Source organism: Alexandromys fortis, unplaced genomic scaffold (genome assembly GCF_014885135.2).
Source record: "Alexandromys fortis isolate MF-2015 unplaced genomic scaffold, M_Fortis_MF-2015_v1.1 scaffold_146, whole genome shotgun sequence".
NCBI classification, from domain to species: domain Eukaryota; kingdom Metazoa; phylum Chordata; class Mammalia; order Rodentia; family Cricetidae; genus Alexandromys; species Alexandromys fortis.
The window spans coordinates 4,267,401-4,283,437 of NW_026068042.1; the positions used below are offsets into that span (position 1 = coordinate 4,267,401).

The following is a 16,037-nucleotide window of genomic DNA, read 5'->3' on the forward strand; positions in this document are numbered from 1 at the left end:
ATTCAACCACCGAGCTATTTACCCAGGTCCTGCTATTATTTTCCAATTCTTTTATTTATCAGAGATCGTGTCATCCTGAAGATAATTGGTTACACCTTGAAGCAACAAATTATATATTTGTCAGATGACCTTCCTTTGTCTGTATAAAAGACTTTAATGAAGACGTATTATAGATTACGTTCTGACCCCCAAAGGCAGATTGCAGACCAGGCACGCCAGTCCTGGGAAGACAGATGAATTCTCTTTAGGATTTCAGGAAGCCATCTACTCTTTCAGATGATGTATTTTGTCACTGTTATCAGCACAGTGAGTCCCCCACATCTCATTCCAGACACAGAGTAGCTAACGGTCTATTCTGTCTTCTTAGGCTGGAAGGAGGCTGCAGCTTTGACTACATCCTGCTTTTTGATGGCCCTGAATACAATTCTTCTCTCATTGCTCGCGTTTGTGATGGGGCCCGTGGCACTTTCACCTCCACACGGAACTTCATGTCTGTAGTCTTCATCACTGATGGCAGCGTCACCAGGACAGGGTTCCGGGCTAGCTACGTGTCCGTCTATGTCCCTTCCACCAGTGAGTTTCCTTGTGAGAAGGAATGTCCATTTGGGTTTGGTGGTGCCTTCTGCTCCTCAGCTTTCCTGAGTTTGTGACATAGGCAATAGCATGGCCTCCCTGGGTCCTCTGCTTGCTTCCCATGGAGAGGGACTATGTACAGCGGGTCTTGGGGCTCTGACTGACAGAAAGATGGTTGAGGGCCAGCACTGGCTGATGGGAGGAACACTGGCTTCAGTGTCATCGTAAGAAAATGGAAAGGTCTAAGGTGATTCTTCAACAGATAGTTCGAAGTGAGTGTCAGGAGTGGGGTGGCAGCAGGCTTGGAGCTTTGTGAACCTTCCCAAGTGGGGGACACTGCCCATGTTTTGAAACCTAGCACATCTGTCTTCTGTCTGAAGAAGGATAGATTAGGACATATGAAGTTGGACAGAACTTAACCTGTGTCACTAAGCAGTCTTTTTAGGTGCTCTTAGGATCTATCCCGGACAGAGCTTTGTCTTGTCCTTGAATTATGTGCTGGGGACAACTGAGACTTCTTATAGCATCATTTAGGAGAGATTTAAAGCTGTCAGCAGGGTCTGGGCCAGCTTGCTATCCCTGTGATGTGCACCCACAAGCATGGTTGAGGGCATTCCTGGCTCTTTATGGGTTCTTTTCTCCCAGCCACAGTGACTCCCTGGTCCCTGCATTCCATGTCCAGCTACAGTGAGTTTCAGCCTTGATTCCCACTTCCTCACTCTAATGCAGCTTTGTTTTCCTCTGTAGCTTGGTGGACCACAACAACTCCTTACGATGGTACGTATTTTAGATTAAGCTAAAGCGCTAGCCTCCCCAGTGCTCTAACCAACAGGCTGGAGAGAGGGGTGCACATTCTTGGCCTTGCTTGAAATCTGGGGTGGAGCAAAGATGAGAGAGAGAGAGAGAGAGAGAGAGAGAGAGAGAGAGAGAGAGAATACGTAGAAGGAGAGACACTAGGGCTAAGGTCTTTCTAGGGCACACCCCCAGTGACCTGCTCTATTCAACCTGACCCATGACCCAATTACCGAGTCAAGTGATTAATCTATAAATCTGTTCAATGCACTCAGCCTCCAATCACAGGACTGAATTTTTGAGCTTGTTGGTGGGCATTTCCCATCTAAACCATAATGCTATCTCTGCAAGAAGGTTGCAGCCCTGGACTCCATGAATCAGGATAGGTAGACATAGCTGTAGAGCCATGATCCTTGCTCTAGACGTCTCCATTCAACAGAGAGGTCCAGACCCTCATCACTAAATCCAACATCCTTGGGAAAAACCCCGAGATAGGGGCTAAGAACCCCTTTGCAGCCAGAATCCATGAACCCATGCATAGGTCCAAGTGGTCTATTCCCCACCATTGTCTGCCAGGCAGGGAAAGCAAGGGTTTACTATCTTAACCAGTGGACTTCAGTTTCAATGGGAGACTTTGCTCAAAACACACCCAACTACCAATGAATATTACATCACACACACACACACACACACACACACACACACACACACACACACACACGGACAGCCCCCTAGGCTTCAGTGAATATGCCAGAGCTAGGCTATGATTGGGTTTCTCCCTTGGATACTGTGTCAAACATTCCTCCTCCTGCCAGACAGCCGTGTGCTATGTTCTGGGGTCGTCAGCATTTCTACTCTTTCCTTCCAGTCAACTATACCTGTGGAGGTTTCCTGACCCAACCCTTTGGGAACTTTTCCAGTCCATTCTAACCCAGGAACCGTAACAATGCCAGATATGTGTGGAATGCTGACGTCCCAAACAACTACCGTGTGGCTCTGGTCTTCAGAGAGGGATAGAGTCTGTGTTTGTGAATATAAAGCCCTCCAGGCCTGTGCCTCAAGTCTAGTGTGGGTGGGGCTGTCCTGTGAAGCCCGAGTGGTCCAGTGTAAGAACTGGACTTGTCTCCTTACTTCTGACTTTGTTGAGCTAAAAGCTACACCCTCCGCTTGTCTTAGAGACATAACTAAGCCCGTAATCCACTTTGCTAGGCTTCCCTGTTTTGAGAATGTCATTTGCTTTGGAATTCTTTTCCTATGCTATTTGTCTAGAAAGTGCTATGTTTTGCAAGTGTCAAATGGCATGGGATAGCAGAGGCTCTCCCCATCATATGCCTCAGGTATAAATGGCCCGATTCTTTAAGAAGCAGTTGTCATTCAGAAGAAGGTTACAGTTGCCATGGGTCCAGGGCCACCTCCTCCTCTTTTTGATGGACACAACGAGAGCATGGAAAGAGCTCCTTTTCTCTGTCACTGCGCTTCTGTGTGCCATGTTTTCTGCTTGGCCAAGCTTTGTTGCACAGGCCTTCCTTCTAATCCAGCTTTGTTTCCTTCTCTAGATTGGTGGAATACAAGTCCTTCCTATGGTAAGTCCGAGATGAGATCGAAGCAGAGCTTTAAGCTCTTCAGCCAAGGGGTTGGATCAGTAATTCTGGGATCTTCTTGAAGTCTGTGGTGGAGCACAGCTCAGGAAGGATATGAGAAAGAAAATAATTTGGAAGAGGGTACATCTTTCCTAGGACATCCCCAGTGATCCACTATGTTCCCAAAATCCATCTCAGAATCAGTTAAGGGATTTGCTGAGAGCCTTCAGGATCCTATCATGAGGCTGGACCATGAGCAGAAGCTCAGTTCTTTAATAAGTATCCATCAGTTTACACTTCCTCTTCCACTCAAAGCACAGCTGTCATTTAAGTCCTGTGTGTCCCTCTTCCTCTGCTTTGCTGGCAATACCAGACCGTAGTTCCAGAATGGGTTGGATTCTACCGCACTGTTGCTTCCCCAGAACTTTTTGTTCTCTGTAAAGTAGAGAGGCAGTTTCTGAGGAGATTACACCTCCCTCCTGTCTAGCCAGTGGAGTGAGAAAGTTGCAGTACTTTATCTGTGTCACTAAGCAGTCTTTTTAGGTGCTCTTAGGATCTATCCTGGACAGAGCTTTGTCTTGTCCATGAATTGTGTGCTGGGAACAACTGAGACTTCTTACAGCATCATTTAGGAGATATTTAAAGCTGTCAGTGGGGTCTTGGCCAGCTTGCTATCCCTGTGATGGGCATCCACAAGCATGGTTGAGGGCATTCCTGGCTCTCTGTGGGTTCTTTTCTCCCAGCCACAGTGACTCCCTGGTCCCTGCACTCCATGGCCAGCTACAGTGAGTTTCAGCCTTGATTCCCACTTCCTCACTCTAATGCAGCTTTGTTTTCCTCTGTAGCTTGGTGGACCACAACAACTCCTTACGATGGTACGTATTTTAGATTAAGCTAAAGCGCTAGCCTCCCCAGTGCTCTAACCAACAGGCTGGAGAGAGGGGTGCACATTCTTGGCCTTGCTTGAAATCTGGGGTGGAGCAAAGATGAGAGAGAGAGAGAGAGAGAGAGAGAGAGAGAGAGAGAGAATACGTAGAAGGAGAGACACTAGGGCTAAGGTCTTTCTAGGGCACACCCCCAGTGACCTGCTCTATTCAACCTGACCCATGACCCAATTACCGAGTCAAGTGATTAATCTATAAATCTGTTCAATGCACTCAGCCTCCAATCACAGGACTGAATTTTTGAGCTTGTTGGTGGGCATTTCCCATCTAAACCATAATGCTATCTCTGCAAGAAGGTTGCAGCCCTGGACTCCATGAATCAGGATAGGTAGACATAGCTGTAGAGCCATGATCCTTGCTCTAGATGTCTCCATTCATCAGAGAGGTCCAGACCCTCACCAGCAAATCCAAACATCCTTGGAAAAAACCCCGAGATGGGGGCTAAGAACCCCTTTGCATCCAGAGTCCATGAACCCATGCACAGGTTCAAGTGGTCTATTCCCCAACATTGCCTGTCATCAGTGAAAGCAAGGGTTTACTAGCTTAACCAGTGGACTCCAGATTCAATGGGAGACCTTGCCTCAAAACACACCCAACTATCAATGAATATTACATCAAACACAGACACACACACACAAACAGGCCCCTAGGCTTCAGTGCGTGTGCCAGGGCTAGGCTGACTGTGATTGGGGTTTCTCCCTTGGATACTGTGTCAAACATTCCTCCTCCTGCCAGACAGCGTGTGTTGTATTCTGGGGTCATCCGCATTTCTACTCTTTCCTTCCAGTCAACTATACCTGCGGAGGTTTCCTGACCCAACCCTTTGGAAACTTTTCCAGTCCATTCTACCCAGCTAACTATCCTAACAATGCCAGATGTGTGTGGAACATTGAGGTCCCGAACAACTACCGTGTGACTCTGGTCTTCAGAGATGTGCAGTAAGTGTGGGTGCAGAGCAGATGTTAGGGGGAAAAATTTCAGGGAAATGATAGTCAAGATGACATTTAAAATAAGGGCTCTAGTTTTGATATGGAGACCAGGCCATGGAGGATGAAGTGGGAGCAAGCGCACAGGAATTTGAAAACCTTCTGACTTGAAGTTCTGGTGTGACTGTCCTGCATTTACTGCATGGCCATGGGATGCCACTCTCCTAAGCCTCAGCCAGAAGAAGGGTTAGAATGCCTACTTTGCTCATCTTGCTCATCAGGGGGTCACCGGCAAACGTGGGAATGCTGGGAATTGTTTACAGTGGGAGGGAGATTTGTGGCTGGGCAATGCTAGTCTTGGGAGCACAATATACAAGCGCACCTGTTCAGGGCAGCCCTTTACTCATCGACCCTGTCCTTTCTGCGAGTCTCCAGGAGCCAGGGTGCTCGCCTTACCAACGCTTATGTAAAGTTCCGGTCACTCATATACTGACAAACAAAAATGTCCTTGAGCAGAGGAGGTGTCTCCAAAAGCCTAGTAACATACACTTCATCTCGGAGGCAAGTGGCTCAATTGGCCAAAAAAACTGGGACCTGTATTCTCTACCACCCCAGCAACGGGGCCCACTGCTTGGGACTTTTCAGGAATTATTTTTTTCCTACACGGAGACCCATTTGGACCTCCCTTCAGTATGTATAGCGCACTGCTTTCTTCTTAGCAGATGAGAACCTGAGCATTAGGGAGGCTCTCCGTGTTCTTTCTTTCACCAGTCATCTCTGTCCTGCTGCATCCATCGGTAGTTGTTTTATTCTGGAAGGGACCTGAGAGCACTTTGAAGGGACAAATCAAGATGTTCTCTGGTGACCTTTCTCAGGGAGAGGCACTGTAGACCTCATACAAGTGACCTTAGATGGCATTTTGAAGACAAGGCATGGTGGTCTTGGCAGGATGAATTGCCCCTGGGTTTAAGGAAGTCATCTGTTCTTTCAAATAATGACCTTGGCCCATGTTTCCGTGAAGCCTGGGTCCTCATCCAAGTCTGGACAGTAGAGACGTAACTGCTTATTTTGTCTCTTCAGGCTTGAGGGGGGCTGCACCTACGACTACATTGAGATCTTCGACGGCCCCCACCACAGTTCTCCTCTCATCGCTCGCGTTTGTGATGGGGCCCTGGGCTCGTTCACTTCTACATCCAACTTCATGTCAGTGCGCTTCATCAGTGACCACATTATTACCCGGAGAGGGTTACAGGCCGAGTACTACTCAGACTTTGCCAATAACATCACCAGTAAGTTCTCTTGTCATGGCAAAGGCGTGTTGGGACTGGGGACATCCCTGAGAGCCTTCTGCTCCTGCATTGTTCTGGGATTATAACATAGAAAATTATAACGCCCACATTGTGGCCCCTATGGTTGATTTCCTATATTGCCTATTGAGAGAGGCTGTGTGCAGTGAGTCTTGGGACTCTGGATGTACAAAAGAGGATCAAGGGCTAGCACCATTGAGAGTTATGTTGAACTTAGTGTGGTGGCAAAGAATAAGAAGGTAGCTGGGCAGTGGTGGGCGCATGCCTTTAATCCCAGCACTTGGGAGGCAGAGGCAGGTGGATCTCTGTGAGTTTGAGGCCAGCCTGGTCTACAAGAGCTTGTTCCAGGACAGGCTCCAAAGCTACAGAGAAACCCTGTCTCGAAAAAAAAAAAAAAAAAAGAAGGTGTAAGGTGGTGTCCTCAACAGCAAGTGACTCCGTTGTGAACATCTGTCTCACGTGTGGACTCTGTGTGTCAGACATCTCCAACTGTGTACCTTGGAAAAGACCCTTATGAAGGTCATGGGGTTTGGAATCCTGACTCAGGGCACCCTCTGCTCTGTCCTTCAGGTCTCCTCTGTTTGTCAAATCACATGCGAGCCAGTGTGAGCAGGAGCTACCTTCAGTCCCTGGGCTATTCTGCTGGAGAGCTTGTCATTCCTGGTTGGAATTCAAGTTACCAGTGTCGGTCCCAGATAACCCAGAGGCAGGTCATATTCACAATTCCCTACACGGGCTGTGGCACTACCAAACAGGTAAGCCTGGTACCACCCACTCCATTGAACATGTTTTCTCTTTTCAAAAATTCTTTCTCTCTGTGTGTGTGTGTGAGTGTGTGTGTGTTAGCATGCCTTTGTATGCATGTGGAGGTCAAAAGACAACTTATGGGAGCTGGTACTTTTTTTTTTTTTTACCATGTGAGCCCTGGGAATAGAATTAAACCTGTTAGCCTTGGCCACAAATGCTGTTACCCACTGAGCCATCCCACCAGCCCTGAGCGTGATTTATTACAATGTCGTATGTAGTGCATCTAGAACCCTGGGGACCTAGAAGTTATGGCTGTGGTATAATCAGAACATGATTCATGTGAAGGGAGATGGGGCCTATGGTATGGTGGTATGGTAGACACAGCTGCTTCCAGATAGGAGGGATGAGGAGGCCAAAGGGGGAAGCCGAGCATTTCCACAGTGTGGCCAGCAGAGAGAGCATCCAGCAGGACTCCACTCACACACACCCCAGGATGGATTTTGCAGTATCTGGGGCTTCTACAGTTTCTTTGGGGATGGGAGAAAGAAGCAGAAGTCCCCTAAGTCAAAGATGCAAGCACACCTACTTTCCTGAGTTCTACAGCAACAAACACATGGCCATGGCTCTGAGGAGGCCAAGGCACTGCCATGATTCACACTCATTTGATTGCCACAGTTGCCATTTCTGGAGTGGCCAACAGCAGGGGCAGCCAGCCTTGTGACCTTGTACTGCGACAATGTCATCTACAAAATTCATGCTAGGCTACTGCGTGTAGACTTACAGAAGCGTGTACCTCCATCAGTGTTGTGAGAAACGCAGCCCATGGGTCATCATGTGTTGGACATGACTAACAGAGTGGTTACCTGTCTTGAGTTTGCCTGAGACCAGGCAGATTTTAGCACAGACTATTCCATAACTCGGACACCAGTAGTGGACAGACTGGGACCATTGTCACCCTATCAGTGGAAGATGCCGTGATGAGTCTGGGCCACACTCCCCAAATCTTTTTTTATCTTATTATTTTTTTTGAAACAAGTACACCAAGTAGTTCTTTCTGGTTCTGTAGAGCAGACTGGCTTTGAACTCCAAGAGATCTGCCGACCTCTGCTTGTTGAGTGCTGGGATTAAAGAATTGCACCGCCATGCTAAATTCTTAAGTATTATTGTATCACTACCCCACTTTAAAAGTGAGGAGACTAAATTAAGAGAGATCCAGTCCATTGCCCAAGGCCACTTAGTCCCAGATGGGGGCAGGACTGACTTCAGAAGTCACAGATCTAAGAAACATTCTGCTGAGGAACAGGAGCCAGACACAGAAGAGTCTTGTAAAAAAATGAAAAAGAGATATGTATATTACTATTAGAGATGCCCATTCATACTAAATTTAGCAAAAGGGAATGCCTGTGCAATGGGTAAAAGGCCATCGTGGGTGACCTGTTTCTAGGTTGGAGGATGTGACTTTGGAGGCAGGGTAGAGATGCTCAGACCATGGCAAAGGGGTGTGTCTTACTACCGATGAATATACAGGACATGCACGTTCAGATGCCTGTGCATTTTCAGGGTCATGTTCATGCACCAGACCCAGGATAAGCATTTTCCACATGTTAGGCCCTGGGTGTAGTACTAAGGAGGAACTCCTTCTCAGTCCTCCGACACGCAGTCACCCCAGAGAGGAAGCAGATCCTTAGTCTACCAGGTGGGTCTTGGCCACATATGGTTGTGTGTGAGAGCCTGGTCACCCAGATCTCTTGGTAAGACTCTACACCCAAGAGTTCCCTCTGAGAGGAATTTGGTGAGTGAGAAAAGCTCCTTGGGGGAGGAATGCGTATCAACCAGGCCAAGGAGGTGGCTTCTTTGACCCAGTTTTTGTATTTTGCTCTGTAAACTTGCTGCTTGAGAGTCAGCCCACCCAAGGCGACTACTGATCCTTTTTCCAGATGTGGAGTCTGGAGGATCATTTATCTCAGAGCTCACTGGTGGCGCTTCATAGACGGCTATGGGCATCTCAACAGCCTGCCAGCCCTGCCTCTTTTGACTTGAGTGAACCTGGGTAGCACGTGCTGCAATCCGGTTTCTCCTCTTTTGAAACAGCCGCATCACCTGTCCAACTGAATGCTTTAGAGGCAGGGATAGTTTTATTAGTCTTTGCCATCCTTGGTGTCCTGGTACAGAGCCCAAGACTTTATAGTAGCGCCAACAGCTATTACGTATGCCAGGCACCGAACTAAGACTTCTACCGGAGTTTTAAAAGTCCCAGGATGTGATCCTCCACTTACTCACAGGAGATAAAGGCTTAGAGAAGCTGAGCCCCGTGCCCAAGGCTACCTGCTAGTGAACTGTGGAGTCCGTGTGCTCTGTAGCAGGAGTTGTTTGTGACTTGGCCAGCTGGCCACACCTGCTGTTGGCTGGCGTCATGGAATAGATGAACTTTCTCCCAGAAAAAGGCATTCCAGGGCAGCGAGAGCCCAGGTCTCTCTGAGAGCATAGTTGACTCATGTCCAGGACTTTCTGTCACTTTGGCTGCCTTTCCCCCAGGCAGAGGCCTAAGCAAGAGTTTTAATCTAGAGTTAGGATGGCTCCTTCAGAGCAGGAAGTAAGGTCACACTCCGTGTTTGCTATTCAGGGCAGGTTCCGAATGGAGCCTTGTCACAGAGGTGAACATGGACTTTGTGACTACACTCATGTTATACAGAGTTTGAAAGACCCCTCTGGTTTATAACACCATTGGTACCAGAATACAAATGTTTCATCTGGTTAGAGAATTCAGAGGAGAAATACAATGTGCTTCCGCTGACGTCATGAAGAGCATGGAGTCCCTTCTGCAGGTTCTTCCCCAGACCTGGGTCTGGAGAGCAGGCTCTGATGTGCTCTGCCACACAGACTGGCCCTGCCCTAGGCTCTGGCCAGCCTGAGGTGGGAGAGACCAGCTTAGAAAAGATGAGCAGAGGGTCAAAGAGGTTTTCCAAAAGCTCTTATCTCATGGTGATGTTTTCTGAATGGAACACATGCAAAGTAGAGTTCTCAACAATAGACAAGAAGGGGAAGGCTCTCTATTCTGAAAGAAAATCATATTTAAGCTGTAGAAGTACTGGGAATACAGGGGGCTTTTGCAGGGTCCCAATCAGTTAGGATAGAGTTTCACCCTTCACAGTTCACATGACTATAGTGGAAAGCTCGCTTTCTCTGTCTGTCTCTGTCTGTTTGTCTGTCTGTCTGTCTATGTCTACTCTGGCCTGCCATGCCCTGCCTTTTTCCCCACTGTTAAGAGCACAGTTGCTTTAAATTCCTGACACTGTCCGTGTCACCATGGTAGAATTCTCCAGCCCTTATGACATGCCGGGCTCCTGGCACGGGACTGGGAGAAGTGCATCGCAGCACCCAGGCTGTGAAGAGCCCACAGCCCCAGACTGGTGAAGGTGTCCTCGTGCTTTCCTTACTTGGAGCAGGCAGTCACCAACATGGTGCTTCCAGGAATCACTGTTCATGGGTTTCCTCTTGGCCATTAGGTCTTTGCCTTCTTGCCACACCCTCTATTAAAGTACTTCAGGGCCACTGGCTTCATTCCTTTCAGTTGCTCCATAGATCCTTTCAGATGTTATTGCTGCTGTTGCTGTACCAAGGGAACAGAGAGAGACATGTTTAGACATCACCCTTTCCTTAAGATGTTCACAGGCCCCAGGCGTAAGGTTCTTGGCACAGCAGCTCTCAGAGATGGTAGACACATTACATGACACTAGCCAATGGCTTCCTTAAGAGTAACTGCTCAGTGAAAATCACAGTGGTAAATAGCTCTATAGTACAATGAGTTGAAGCGGAATGGCATTATTTAGTTGCTCACCTGAGGTTCTGGGGAAGTCTCATCCTCAGGGATCAAGACCTGCTTCAATTGTAACTGTGGTTCTCATGGCTCCTGGCTTTTACCGTGTCCATCACCACACTGAAGAAGCCACCAGTCACTCAAAACAGAAAGCATTCTACACTGATAATATCAGGCACCTCTCATGAGTATAAAACCAATTGCCCTGAGACCCCAGTGACAGTGAGAATAAACTCAGAACATCCTGCTCTGAGTCCTGAACCACAGAGTCTGAGCTTGGTCAGAGACACTGCAGGTCAAGGGCCACGCAGGCATCCCCATTTTGCCATAAGTACAGATTATCATGGCCTGCGCCACCATGTGCTAGAGAATGAGGGGGTGTGGGGGACGTCTGGCTGGTTAAGCTGACATCCATCCTAGGTATAGGCAGCCACAAGGCAGACAGGTGCCACCTCTGTGTGATGTGTGTGAGAGTCCCTCTGAGCCCTTTCTCTCGCACTCTAACCCAGAGCAGCAGGGACTGACCCTCTCTGCTTCCCTCCGCTAGACTGACAATGAGACCATCAACTACTCCAACTTCCTCAAAGCGGCGGTTTCAAATGGCATCATCAAGAGGAAGAAGGACCTCCACATCCATGTGAGCTGCAAGATGCTTCAGAACACCTGGGTCAACACCGTCTACATCACCAACAACACCGTCGAGATCCAAGAAGTCCAGTACGGCAATTTCGATGTGAACATCTCCTTTTATACATCTTCCTCCTTCCTGTATCCAGTGACCAGCAGCCCATACTACGTGGATCTGGACCAGAACTTGTACCTTCAGGCTGAAATCCTCCATCCTGATTCCTCCCTGGCCTTGTTTGTGGACACCTGTGTGGCTTCACCATACCCTAATGACTTCTCGTCTTTGACATATGATCTCATCCGGAGTGGGTAAGGACTTTTGGATGGGACAGTTGCAAATTTTTGCCTTATAACTCACACACAAGTGGCCAAAAACCACTCAGGGACTACATATTTTTGGCTAGCTGAGTTTGCCAGGGGTTCCAGCTAAGATAGTTTTATACATGTGGCTTTTTGCCTTTTGAGGACCCCTCATGCTGTTTCCCGGGTTACATTTTTGATTAAGAGGACAGGTTATTAGGCACCATGTCCTGTTAGCATGTGGGAAGAGAGGAATGAGTCACCAATGGGCACTCAACTGGATGGCAATTAAACTGGCGTTTATAAACTCTAGTCTTAGGGTTAGAACATGAACATGACACGGGAAACACATTGATTTGAGAGAAGACCCAAACTAAAGTACGCAGATCTCTGCATCAGTTTCTGTACCGCAAGCCAGTGGGAGATGGTGGCAAGGATTAGATGTTGGGAAGGCTAAATGAGAAAGGATGACGGACCCAGAGAGCACCTCATAGCCAGCCGGTGACCTAGAAGGTCACCGCACCAAAGGCCCTCACACTCGCTGTCCGCTAGGAATGCCACTTCTCCATTGTGGATCAGGACATGTTGAGGTTGGCTCAGTGGAGACCAGATTGGTTACACTGAGCTCCTCTACTCCAGCTTCCCTGGAGGAGGCTCTTTGGGGGAGGTATGATGCTTCTGCACTCTTGGAGGAGGTCTGACATGTTGGGTGTGCGAGTCCGGCCCCCACTGTGTAATCTCTGCTGGTGGGCATGGTACTTCTTGGCTTAGAAGCCATTAGTATGGCCCTTGACACCTGAGTAGCCATTGCCTCTGATGGGAAGACATAGTGTCAAGGGAAGGAGGGCTGGTAGTAAGTGGCTGGGCAGTGGTCTTAAACCTCACACCAACCCGAGATGCCAAAGACAGCCTCATGTCCTAGGAACGCTTTGAACATGAATATCAATTCAATAAGCAGAGACTGGGTATCTGCTCGCATAGTCTGTATAATGGGTTCATGTTGGAACTCTCCCCTGGAAACACAGCAAATGCAGGAAGAAACTTACCCAGACCCCTCTTACTCTCCGTAGTAACCAAGCAGTGTCTGAGTGGAGTGGGGCGACTAACATCTAACATGAATGACTCACCTATGACCAAGTAGTCCTTGACTATGGTGACAGTCTGCCATATATGTGGCAATGCCATTTGTGATGACAACTGGGCCTGGAGCATAGTGACTCACTAACTGCACCCTGGTCCTCAACCACATCATCCATGTAGGGGCCCCTAAAAGTAAACTGACCGGTGGACCTGGGCCACTAAGTTCTGGCCTATGCAGTGTTCCCCTGCTCCCACCCAATTCTTTCCAAAGCTCCTTCTCTGCACAAACCTCCAAATACCCTTTCACTTGGAATGTTAATAGGGCTGCAGTACAGAAAAGGATTCTGGGTATTTCAGGGCCATTGAGTTGAAGGGAGAAACAGGAAGGAAGCTCTGGGAGGAAGGAGGAAGAGGGTAAATTGACATAGAACTAATCTTGCGGGGCAGCCAGGCTGCCCTGGGACAGTCCTCCTAAGAAGCATTCTATTCTAAAAGCCAGGCCAGTGTTCCTCGCTTCTCTCTCGCTTATCACTTAAGCTTCACTATTATAGATGCACGTGGGTTGTCCCCTGTAGACAGCCTCATCTTCTTCTCAGTGATATTCCTTAAGTCGATTGGCTGACAGTTTCCTTCACTCGCCAGCAGAGACAAGGTGCCCAAGGGAAGAGGAAGTGCTGGATATAGGAGTTCCAGTCCTAGAGAGAACTGCCAACATGGCTGTGCAGTTGCCCAGGGGCAGGCCAAGCTGTGTGTGTGTGTGTGTGTGTGTGAGAGAGAGAGAGAGAGAGAGAGAGAGAGCTCAGCAGAGAGGCCCTAGGGCCCTAGGAGACAAGGGTCAGGGAGCATGGAAAATGTTCAGCCTACATCTGAATGTCACCGTTTGAAGCCCAGTGACCAGAAAAGGGAGGAAGGGACCATCTCCTTTCCTGATCTGCCTCTGGCTTGCTCTTGGATTCCATACTTGAGCTTCCCTGGTTACCCGACTGTACTGAGCTTGTCACGCCAGATGCTGGGCTGCTAGGACTTATGGGCACCCCTCACAATGAGTGTGTGGTGGCGCTGGAAGCCCAGGTCGCAGGATGACTGCAGAGAACAAGGTCATAAAGGGGAGACCAAGCCTCAGCAGGCTAACCGGTTCCTTTCCTTACTTCCAGATGCGTGAGAGATGAAACTTACCAACTCTACTCCTCACCGACGCCACGCATCGCCCGCTTCAAATTCAGTTCCTTCCACTTCCTGAACCGCTTCCCCTCGGTGTATCTGAAGTGTAAGCTGGTGGTGTGCAGAGCCTATGATTTCTCTTCCCGGTGCCAGAGAGGCTGTGTGGTGAGGTCCAAGAGAGACGCTGGCTCCTACCAAGAAAAGGTGGACGTTGTCCTGGGACCCATCCAGTTGCAATCCCCCAACAAAAATAAGAGGAGCCTGGGTAAGTGGTTACCCTCAGATCTAATCTTCCACTGGGATCCTTGATTCTGGTCAATTTGGGATATTTTTGTCTGTATTATCGGCAGCCTTTCCCCCAAGGCTCATGGTTTCACATAGGTCCTAGGCAAGAGAGTTGTGGTCTGGAGCTCCCAGAATCCTTATCTATAAGGTGAGAAGGCTAATCTCTTCTAAGACTATTAAGAGAGCTTACTAAAACAATGCTCCTTAAATCACCTTGATCCTTGTCTGGTGTAAAGCACTGGGTGTTTGATGAATGTACTACGGTTTTTGCTGTTAACATAATTAACAGGAATATTATTCTTCATTGTTGGCACCGAGAGAGAACAAAAAATGGGGACAGACCTCTGTAGTCTATTAAACCAGAAGCAAACTTTATTTAGAAAAAGAAAAATATTTAAAAAAAATCAACCCGGGGCTCAAAAGCTTACCAGCAGCTGGGACAACAACCAGCGTGCAGGTGGTTTCAAAACCGTGGCAACAGGGGCTGGTGTTGGGCCTCTTTTTAACAGTAAAAACAATCAGGTGTGGGTCAAAGAGCTTTTACAGCCTTGAGGCCAGGCTTAAAGTCACAGTACATTTTAAGTTTTACAACTTTTGGTTATAGGATGTTAACTTAGGGTGTTTGTGAAAGTGGCCTAAACAGCCACTTTTCACTGTCCCTGAAAGAATGCAAGACAGAGGGTAGAGTCACATAGGGGACAGTTAGAACTTGAGGGAATACAAACAGAGTATTGCTCTTAGAGGCAATAGTTAGAAGCTAACCTTTGTCTGCAGGACCTGCCTAGCTGGGAAGCTGGGAGGCTGAAGACAATTGTTAAAGGTTTACCTCTGTGCACAGTGGCTGCCAGGATGGCTGCTCTGAAGGCAGAAAGGAAAGTGTTTGCTAAAGGTTAACAGGTTTTTGTTATTTTTGCTATAACCTTTTGCTAAAGGTTATTTTTCTCTAAAACGTGTTTAGGCTTACAATTTTATATTTCTATATTCTTGGACCCTTTATTTCTATATTCGATTCCTAGACTCTTCACGCATCAGGGAGTAACAGGTGTTTTGAATTCGCCAGCTGGGTGGGGCATGGACATACAGGCAGCATGAACTGATTTTGACTTCCGGCGGGGGGGGGGCAATTTGGCACTAAGTGGGACATTTTACTCCCCATCTAGACAGCGTGGTAGGGTGTGGTTTCTGCTATGCTGTTTGTTGTGGGCATTGACTAGGAGATGCCCATGGTAGGAGTCCTAGGGCTTCTGACCCAGGCTGGCATCAGGTAGGGTGACAGGGGCAGAAATGGATTTATTATATTGTCACAAACCTACCCCTAGATCAGGGCAACACCATCAATCACCCTCTGGGAACCATCTGTGATAGCTTCCTGTCCTCATGCCCCATAGTAGGCTGGTCCCTACAGCAAGCTGACTGTAGACTCTTTCTTCATTCATTAAATACTTACCAAAGGCTTATTGTATGGCAGGAGGCAAAAACAAAAACAAACAAACAAACAAATGAAAAAACAGGTGTGGTCAGAGCAGACCTTGTGCATAGCTAGTGCTTCCATTGGGGTGGAACTTTGTAGAAAAGGAGAGTGAGCAAAGTGAAGAGGCAGGTGGTGCACTGAATCAATGGGGATGTTCTATCGGGAACTCACCAAGGCCAGCTGGCCTGGGTCTGAAAAAAGCCCGGGATAAAACCGGTCTCGCTGGACATAGCAGACAAGGAGGACTACTGAGAACTCAAGAACAATGGCAATGGGTTTTTGATCCTACTGCATGTATTGGCTATGTGGGAGCCTAGGCAGTTTGGATGCTCACACTACTAGACCTGGATGGAGGTGGGTGGTCCTTGGACTTCCCACAGGGCAGGGAACCCTGATTGCTTTTTGGGCTGACGAGGGAGGGGGACTT

General features: G+C 48.2%; 1 protein-coding gene across 1 annotated transcript in view; it reads left to right on the top strand.

Moving 5' to 3' along the window:
• The window catches only part of Dmbt1 (deleted in malignant brain tumors 1), a 60,908-nt gene that overhangs the window by 43,766 nt on the left and 1,105 nt on the right, over positions 1-16,037 (top strand). Inside the window, 9 exon segments of the mRNA XM_050166024.1 lie at positions 368-573; positions 1,321-1,350; positions 2,922-2,948; positions 3,791-3,820; positions 4,677-4,827; positions 5,896-6,104; positions 6,693-6,877; positions 11,234-11,622; positions 13,848-14,119. Of these exon segments, the coding sequence (XP_050021981.1) occupies positions 368-573; positions 1,321-1,350; positions 2,922-2,948; positions 3,791-3,820; positions 4,677-4,827; positions 5,896-6,104; positions 6,693-6,877; positions 11,234-11,622; positions 13,848-14,119 (1,499 nt within the window).